The following is a 10000-nucleotide window of genomic DNA, read 5'->3' on the forward strand; positions in this document are numbered from 1 at the left end:
GGAGCTCCGAGTCCTCCGTGTTTCTGTTCTGCTTTGTTTACTTTGTTTCTTTCTCTTTATCTGTTTTACTGGTTTTCGCTCCCGAGTTCTTTCCTTCTGAAGCTCGTTCTGCGTTTATGAATGTAAATCACGCTGAACTCAGTGTGAATAAGATCTCACAGCGCTGATTAGCAGTAAAATTGGCTGTAAAGGCTCTGAGGGTTTTTCCGCACAGCGCTGATGCTAAAACAGTGAATAACTGTCTCTGAACAGTTTCCACCGTAAATCATTGTTACTTTTTTACCCCTGTCCACGTGACGTCACAGAGCACGCCCCCTTCTGAAAATTTAACGCTGAGGATCTGCTCTTTAATCCTGACCCCAGATCAGCTGTAAAGACCCCGTAAACGAGTTCAACCCGCCTCCCCGAGCTGATCCGGGGTCAGAGGAACATGGAAACTTCAGGGCACATGCAAATTTGAAGAGGGGCCGACGGAGAAGCCGAGGAGGAGAAGGAGGAGAAGGAGCCCGCAAAGAAAGTAGACTTGGTGTTTTTGAGCCGCAGACAGGCAAAAGTGAGAGAGACAGGAGAGAAGGAGCAGGAGAGGAACCGGGGAGGAGCTCCGGAGGGAGCAGAGCGGAGCTGGTCATCTTATTTTTACCCTCCTCCTGCGGTCAGACTGACCTGGATAAAGAATAGAACCCGAACAGACGCGATGATGGTGGTGGTGATGAAGATGATGGTGGTGGCGATGACGGTGTTCCTGCTCTGGAAGAAGGAGTAGCGGCTCCGTTAGAGATGGGAATGTGTCACAGTCTCCGCGCCAGGCTGCTCGGGCCGCGCTCCGCGATCAGCTACACCAGCGGCCGGATCGCCAACCCCGCGCCGGACGGAGAGTCCGGACAGCCGGACAGCTCCGACCCGCAGCTCCGCGAGCAGAGGAGGGTGGAGGAGAGAGCTCGACTCAAAGCGGAGAACAAGCGGAGCAGGAACATCGACAAGAACCTCAAAGCGGAGAAGAGGGAGTATAAACAGACTCACAGGCTGCTGCTGCTGGGTAAGAGGCGAAGAGCCACAACCTACCTAAGTTTTTTTATCGGACTTCCCGTTCCACCTTAAATAGTGCACCACTTAAGGAGGAACGGCTGGGCTAAAGTAGCAGCGTCGCTGCTTAGATTTGACTGCTAAACACATGTTTTCTTCCCCTAAGTGTCCGTTCCACCTTAAATGGTTCAGTAGTTTCGTGTTCCATTTAAGGTGGAACGGCTGAGCTAAACGAGCTGCGTGTTCCTGTTAATCGCTACTGAAATCTTACGATTTCACCGTTCCACCTTAAATGGTTCAGAAGCTCTTCTCTGGCGGCTGAGTTGTTGCAGTTTATCTCGGATGTTAGATCTCGTGTTAGATCTCGTTCGACAGCAGATGTGAGGGGCCCAAAATAAGGAGACCCCTTTAATACCTGGCTCCGCCCACCTCCGGCGGAGTGTTTATCTCAGAGTTTGGAGGAAACTCGGTCAGAAAGCTGAATCTCTGGAATAAGGTTTAGTTGCGCTGGGGCTCAAACGTCTTTAAAACCCATCTAGTCTGCTGGAAATTTTCTGGTTAAAAGGAACAGAATTAAGAAATGAACTCTGTGGCGCCTAAACTGCTCACACTGCGGGGTTAAAGGCTGGGGAAACAGCCTTCTGATGACGTGTCTTGAAGGTGGGAGGAGCTTTTGGGGTGCATTTTTAATTTAAAGGAGAATTCCACTGATTAAAAAAATTCCCCATAATCCACTGTGTGAGGTGTAAACAGAGGTTCAGGGGGGTTTGGTGTGAAATGGTTCAACTACCATGAATGGAGTTGAAGTTCTCTAAACTCTCATAAAACAGCGTCTCAGACATCAAGCAGTGAATTCAGAACCATCTCATGTAGGAACTTTCTGTGAGGAGCTTTTAGAGGGGGAGGTCTGGTTCCCATCACCACCACCACTGTGAGCAGTTCTAATTCGGTAAGTTTATCTAGAACAGAGAACCGCACTGTTTCCATCTTAGCCACTTAATTATGCAGGGATTTTAAAAATCATTGATGTTCCCTTTTAAATTAGCCAGCATTAGCAGACATTTCCAGAATCAGAACCTAGCTTTACTGGCCTGGTTTGTTTACACATACAAGGAATGTGGTTTTGGTTACAGGAGCTCAGAGAGCACAGTATCAGACAGACGTTTACACGCAGTGAACAAAATCAGATTAATATAAAGCATGCGTTCTTAACTTCACTCACACACACACACACACACAGTCACACACACACAGTCATCCGTACACACTCACACACACTCATACACACACACACTCACACACAGTCATACACACACAGTCACACACACACAGTCATTCATACACACTCACACACACTCATACACACACACTCACACACACACACACACACACACACAGTCATACACAGTCATACACACACACTCACGCACAGTCATACACACACTCATACAGTCACACACACACAGTCATACACATACACACACGCTCACACACACTCTCATACACACGCACAATCACACATGCATACACACTCTCATACACACAGTAATACACACACACACTCATACACACACACAGAGTCATACAGACACTCAGTCGTACACACACACACAGTCACACACACACACACACACACACACACACACACACACAGTCATAAATGTAAACCTTAAATTGTGAAAGTATTGGTCTAAAGTTAAAGTGCTGAGCACAACAGCAGTTAAACGGTGTATAGTGGCAGAGAAAGGGATCAGTGAGGTAATAAGGCAGGTAAGTGACAGTCAAATCAGTGGGGTAATAAGGCAGGTAAGTGGGGTAACAGTCAGATCAGTGGGGTAATATGGCAGGTAAATGGGGTTACAGTCAGATCAGTGGGGTAATATGGCAGGTAAATGGGGTAAAAGTCAGATCAGTGGGGTAATATGGCGGGTAAGTGGGGTAACAGTCAGATCAGTGGGGTAATATGGCGGGTAAGTGGGGTAACAGTCAGATCAGTGGGGTAATAAGACAGGTAAGTGGGGTAACAGTCAGATCAGTGGTGTAATATGGCGGGTAAGTGGGGTAACAGTCAAATCAGTGGGGTAATAAGGCAGGTAAGTGGGGTAACAGTCAGATCAGTGGGGTAATATGGCGGGTAAGTGGGGTAACAGTCAGATCAGTTGGAATCATGTTATCAGCGGAGAGGACAGGTCGCCAAACTTTCAGCTAAAGCTAAAGTTCTTCTGACTGAAACTCGTCCCTGGTGCTCATTCTGTGCTCAGTAAAGACAGAATTTCTGTTTTCCGTATGATTTTGTTCAACAGCTGCAGTGAGATTTTCACTAAAACTAGCTTGGTTGTGTGTATTAGCCTGTAGCTCACTGGCTAGGCTATCAGTCATAGTTCTATGAGGTTGTTGTGCAATGCATGCTGGGTATTGTAGTGAAAGTGCACTGATGAACAAACGCATGAAAAATTACATAAAATATGTGAAGCTACATGAATATAATGCTGCTTTGTTTTTTCGGCCCGTGTTTGCTGCTGTAAGCTAAACTGTGCTAATGCTGCTTTTTCTGGAGCATTTCTACTTTGAGTCTGTCCTTTAAGTAAATTCTCATGTGTTTCTTTGATTCATCACTTCCTCACTTTATTTTGAGGATCTTCAAACTGGTTTGTTTTTCTTATTGTAAATGATGATAGAATAAAGTCCTGCAGATGGACTGTCATGTATGTGGACTAAGTAGGAGTTGAAGCTCTGGTGGAAAAGTTTTACAAAGAGACATCTTCACAATCTGCTGTATTTCATTTTCTCTGAGGTACGATAAGAATGGCCACACTTGAAAAATAATTTTCAAATTCTGAATACAATGATTTTTATTTTACACTTCAGTGTGCTCAGAAAAGCACATTGTGGCATAATTTATCATGATCATAATAATATAGTCATTTAGCTCAGCTGCAGTAGGAAATACTATACATCTGATCTCCAGTGCAAGTATGAACTATTCAATAAGAGTCTGTGTCCTTCCAGAAACTGAACGACAGGCTGTCAGAGGAACACAGAAAAATAGTCTAGTGTAATACATTACAATACAGTAAAATACAGTACACTACACTACAATACACTACACTACACTACGCTCCACTACAATACAATACACTACACTAAACTTCAATACACTACACTAAACTACAATACACTACATTACAATACACTACACTCCATTACAATACACTACACTCCACTACAATACAATACAATACACTACAATACAATACAAGACAATACACTGCAATACAATACTATACAACCTGAGGACCGTCCTCCCCGTGTACCATCAGCATGTGAGCTTTCTGACAAGGGAGAGTAACATACTCGACCAAGTTTACAGCAACGTGAGGGGGGCCTACAAGGCCGTTCCTCGGCCGCACTTCGGACAGTCCGACCACATCTACCCAGTTCCTCTGTTCCTCTACCCAGCATACAGACAACTCCTCAAGCAAGCACTTCCAGTGAGTAAGACTATCAAAGTTTGGAATGAAGAAACTGACTTAGTGCTTCAGGACTGCTTTGACAGTGCAAACTGGGATGTGTTCAGAACTGCTGCTATGAGAGAGGACTGTACTATTGATCTAGAGGACTATGCTTCTGGGGTATCAGGCTACATCAGCTGCTGCATTGAAAGTGTTGTCCCTACAAAGCGCTGCAGAAAATACCCCAACCAGAAACCCTGGATAAACAGTGAAGTTCGATCCATGCTACGTGCCCGCCATGCTGCATTTCTCTCAGGCAACATTGAAGATTACAAAAGGTCCAGATATGACCTGCGTAGATCTATCAGAGAGGTCAAGAGACAGTATAGGCTGAAGTTGGAAGGCTACTACACCATCACAGATGCCACACCCCGGCACATGTGGCAAGGACTACAGCACATCACCCGCTACCAACAGACGAGCAGGGCGGTCACAACCAGCCACACTACACTACCTGATGAGCTAAATGAGTTCTATGTTTGCTTCGAGGCCCTCAACCCTGGCCGACCGAGAGACATTATGGCCACACAGAACACATCATTCACTCTCACATCAGTGGATGTGTGCAGGACCTTGAAGAGAATAAACCCATGGAGAGCAGCCAGCCCAGACAACATCCCTGGGCGTGCACTCAGAGTTTGCTCATCAGAACTGGCTGATGTGTTTGTAGACATATTCAGTCTGTCCCTCGCGTAAGTTTTTGTGTCATCCTGCTTCAAGTCCACCACCATCGTACCCCTCCCAGAGAAAAGCATTGTGACCTTCCTAAATGACTGTCGCCCTGTTGCACTCACCCCAATTGTGATGAAGTGCTTCGAGAATAGTCATGACTCATGTCCAGGAAACCATTCCAAACACTATAGACCCTCTTCAGTTTGCATACCATCACAACAGGTCAACAGACGACGCAGTGAACACGGCCCTTCACACAGCCCTCACACACCTGGAGGGCAAGGACACATATGTCAGAATGCTCTTCATCGACTCATCTTCATCATCCCACACAAACTCTCAGAAAAGCTCCTCACCCTCGGACTGACACCCGCCCTCTGTAACTGGGTGCTGAACTTTCTATCAGATAGACCGCAGTCATTCAGAGTCGGCAGCCGCACATCCAGCACAAGGCTGTGTGCTGAGCCCCCTTCTGTACACACTCTTCACGTATAACTGCGTGGCTTCCCAGAACAACACCAGCGTCATCAAGTTTGCTGATCATACTACAGTTGTTGGATTGATCACTGGTGGGGACGAGACAGCATACAGGAAGGAGGTGGCTGAGCTAGTGGCCTGGTGTCATAACAACAATCTTTCTTTGAATGCAGACAAGACCAAGGAAATGATTTTTGATCCAAGGAGGAAGCAGGAGCTGCATACTTCCCTGTTCATTGGTGAGACTGAGGTGGAGAGGGTGAAAACCTTCAAATTCCTTGGCATCCACATCAGTGAGGATCTCACCTGGTCTCACAATACACACCTCATCATCAGGTCCCAGCAGCAACTGTACTTTCTGAGAAGGCTGAGGAAATTTGGCATGCCAGCCAAAATTCTCAGCACCTTCTACAGGAGTATGATCGAGAGTGTTCTTACCAGCTCCATCACGGTCTGGTATGGAAACTGCACTGCTCAGGACAGGAAGGCTCTCCAGCATGTGATCAAAACTGCACAGTCCATCTCAGGAGCAGCCTTCCCCTCACTACAGGACATTTATCATGCCAGGGTCATCAGGAGGGCCCACAACATCATCATGGACAGTACACTCCCCCAGCACACACTCTTCACACTCCTACCTTCAGGCAGACGTTACAGGAGTGTGAAGTCCAGGACTACAAGACTGACCAACAGTTTCTATTCACAGGCCATCAGGCTGGTGAACACCTCAATCACTACCCCCCCCCATTGCACTCAATAACTGCACCTTACCTACACTGTACTGCTGCTATAAGAACAATACTGTTTACATCTATTACTGCACAGAACTCTACTGTTTACTGTTTACATCTATTACTTGCACAGAACAATATTGTTTACTGTTTATCTGTTACTTGATGCATTTTATGAACAGCTGTTCTACATATTTGCACATACGCACATGTAACTTTAATTTTATTTGAACTTTGCACATACTGTACATTTTTACTTTTACTTTTTACTACTAGTTATTCTTATATTTTCTTTTTTATTCTCTTAAGATTATATTTGGTGAATAGAGGAACTTCCTTCCAAGAATTTCATTGTACAGTGTAACTGCCTGTTCTGCTGTGCACATGACAATAAAACTCTTGAATTTACACTACAATACAATACAATACAATACACTGCAATATGTCACACTAAAATACACTGCGTCACATTACAATACACTACAATACACATCACATTTCACTACAATACAGTACAATATACTACATTACATTACAATACACTACAATACAATACACATCACATTACAATACACTACATCACATTAAGATAAGATAGATAAGATAATCCTTTATTAGTCCCACAGCGGGGAAATTCACAGTATTACAGCAGCAGAGTAATCGCAGTAAGGTGCTCAATAATAGAAACGGGAAACAATATAAATATTATAAATAATAAAAGTTAAATCTCTAAACTATTTACAATGAAATAAGAATAAAAACAAGAGTTGCATAAGACCTGTATTGCACTTATGAACATGTTGCATGATGATAATATTTGCATTCTGAATATATGTGTGTATTGTATGTGTGTGTATTGTATGTGTGTGTATTGTATGTGTGTATATTGTATGTGTGTGTATTGTATGTGTGTGTATTGTGTGTGCATATTGTATGTGTGTATATTGTGTCTGTGTATATTGTATGTGTGTATATTGTGTGTGTGTGTGTGTGTGGTCTACTGGGAGTAGTGCTGGTTGAACAGTCTCACAGCAGCAGGAAGGAAGGACCTGCGATAGCGCTCCTTCACACACTTGGGGTGAAGGAGCCGGTCACTAATGGAACTGCCCAGTGCTGCCAGAGTCTCATGCATGAGGTGGGAGTCATCCTCCAGCATGGATGCTAGCTTGTTTAGCATCCTCCTATCTCCCACCGCCTGCACTGGGTCTAGAGGAGTTCCTAGGACCGAGCCGACCCTCCTGATCAGTTTGTCCAGTTTCTTCCTGTCTGCAGTGGTGTCCACTCTTTCAATGTACGTTCCCTGGATGTTCACTGCTGGAGGGGGATGTGTGCGCCTGCGGAAATCCACCATCAGTTCTTTGGTCTTCCCCGCATTGATCTGTAGGTGATTCCACAGACACCAGTCCACAATGTCCTGAATCAGTTCTCTGTACACTCCGTCGTCCTCATTTGTGATGCGGCCAACGATCGTTGAGTCATCAGAGAACTTCTGTAGGTGGCAGTTTGGTGAGTTGTGCATGAAGTCTGCAGTGTACAGGGTGAAGAGGAACGGTGCTAACACTGTTCCCTGCGGGGCCCCTGTGTTACAGACTACCATGTTGGATGCACAGTCCTTTGTCCTCACATACTGTGGAGGGTTGGTGAGGTAGTCCAGGATCCAGTGCGTTAGGTGATGGTCCACCCCTGCCTGTTCTTCAGGAGCCCAGGCTGTGTGGTGTTGAAAGCACTGGAGAAATCAAAGAACATGTTTCTCACAGTGCACCCAGGCCTCTCCAGGTGAGAAAGAGCTCCATGTAGCAGGTAGATGATGGCGTCATCCACCCCGATGCCAGGCTGGTAGGCAAACTGATGTGGCTCCATAGATGAGCTCACCGTTGTGCGGAGTTGTCTAAGGACCAGCCTCTCCAGTGTCTTCATCAGGTGTGATTCGCAGGACTTGAGGAGCCTGGTACTGATGCCATCGGCCTTGTAGCCTTCCTCACCTTGATCTTCCTGAGCTAATTTTTCACCTGGGCCATTATGAAGGTGAAGCAGGGGGGGGTTGTTGAGTGTTGGAATGTGTGAACTGAGGGTTACCGTAACCAGCAGAAGAACCAATGTGGGGTGGGTGTAAGCTGAAAGTTGTGGGGCTGGGGGTGGGTGTGAGAGAAGGGGTAGATCAGCATGTTGGAAGTGCCAGACAGGAGGGTTTCAGCAGAGATGTCTGTGTAGTGGGAGGGGAGGGTGAGTGATCAAACCTATTGAAAAATAGATTGAGATCGTTCACCCACTTTTGATCCCCTACCGCCTGAGAGTCGGGCTTCTTGTGGCTGGAGATTGCTTTAAGGCCTTTCCAGACTCCACTGACATTATTCTGCTGTAGCTGTTCCTCCATCTTCTTCCTATAGCTAGCTTTCCCCTCCCAGATCTTCCTTCTCAGCTCCTTCTGCACAGCTTTCAGCTCCTCCTTGTCTTCTAATTTAAAGGCCCTCTTTTTCTCCTTCAGAAGAGCCTTTATGTCAGGGTTAATCCACAGCTTGCTGTTAGAGAAACACTGTAGAGTCTTGGTGGGTACAGTGTTCTCCACGCAGAAGTTCACATAGTCCGGTATGCAGTGTGTGAGGCTGTCTATGTCCTCCTCCTCATGATCATACAACACTTCCCACAATGTTGTGCTAAAACAGTCCTTCAGAGCCTCTTCAGTTTCCTCAGACCATTTCTTTACTGTGGAGGTGACTGCTGGTTTCCTCTGAACAAGAGGTTTGTACACAGGCAGGAGATGAACCAGGTTGTGATCAGATCTTCCCAGTGGAGGGAGGGGTGATGACATATATGCCTCCTTTGTGTTGGCATAAAACAGGTCCAGTATTTTATTGTCTCTGGTGTTACATACTGGGTGAAGGTGGGCAGAGTGGAGGACGAAGAAGTGTGGTTGAAGTCCCCGGAGATGAGAAGTAGGGCTTGAGGGTGCTGTGTCTGCAGTCTGCTCACAGATGAGTGCAGGATCACACAGGCAGTCTCAGTGTTGGCGGAGCAGGGGACATACGTAGTTATCACGATAACATGCAAGAATTTCTTAGGCAAGTACAGGGGTCTCATGCTAGCAGCTCGATGTCCTTACAGCAGATTTGCTCTTTAGTAGTGATGTGCCTGGAGTTACACCATCTATCATTCACAAATACTACCACTTCCTCCTCAGCTCGCGGGGGATGTCGGGTCTCTCGTCCGGCAGCACCACCGTGTGGCACAACGCTAATAGCTGATCCCGGCTGTAAACAATAGAGCCGTGGCTCTGCACGGGGTGTCCGGACGTGGTTGTAAACAAAGAAAAAAGTAGAGCGAGGACCAGAGCAAACTCCACTAGCTTGGTGTCCATAGTGCAGAAAACAACTCGCTAGACACACAGTGAACTTACATACTAACAGAGAGAGGAAGACAGTACAAAAAGTACAAAAACACAAAAGTAAGCAGGAGTTGCTGTAACAGGCTGCCGCTCTCGCCGGCACTGGAAGTCTATATCACAATATATATATATATTATAATACACTACAATATACAATACACAACACACATATGTGTATATACTACATCACACTACAATACACT

General features: G+C 45.9%; 1 protein-coding gene across 1 annotated transcript in view; it reads left to right on the forward strand.

Annotated features, from left to right (window-relative positions):
- The first annotated feature begins 357 nt into the window (after window positions 1–357).
- The window catches only part of gnas (GNAS complex locus), a 64840-nt gene continuing 55197 nt past the window's right edge, over window positions 358–10000 (forward strand). The window contains exon 1 of the mRNA XM_037535058.1: window positions 358–1036. Coding sequence (XP_037390955.1) covers window positions 778–1036 — 259 coding nt within the window. The 5' untranslated portion in view covers window positions 358–777. The remainder of the gene's footprint in view (window positions 1037–10000) is intronic.

This window comes from Pygocentrus nattereri, chromosome 26, assembly GCF_015220715.1.
Source record: "Pygocentrus nattereri isolate fPygNat1 chromosome 26, fPygNat1.pri, whole genome shotgun sequence".
Classification (NCBI taxonomy): domain Eukaryota; kingdom Metazoa; phylum Chordata; class Actinopteri; order Characiformes; family Serrasalmidae; genus Pygocentrus; species Pygocentrus nattereri.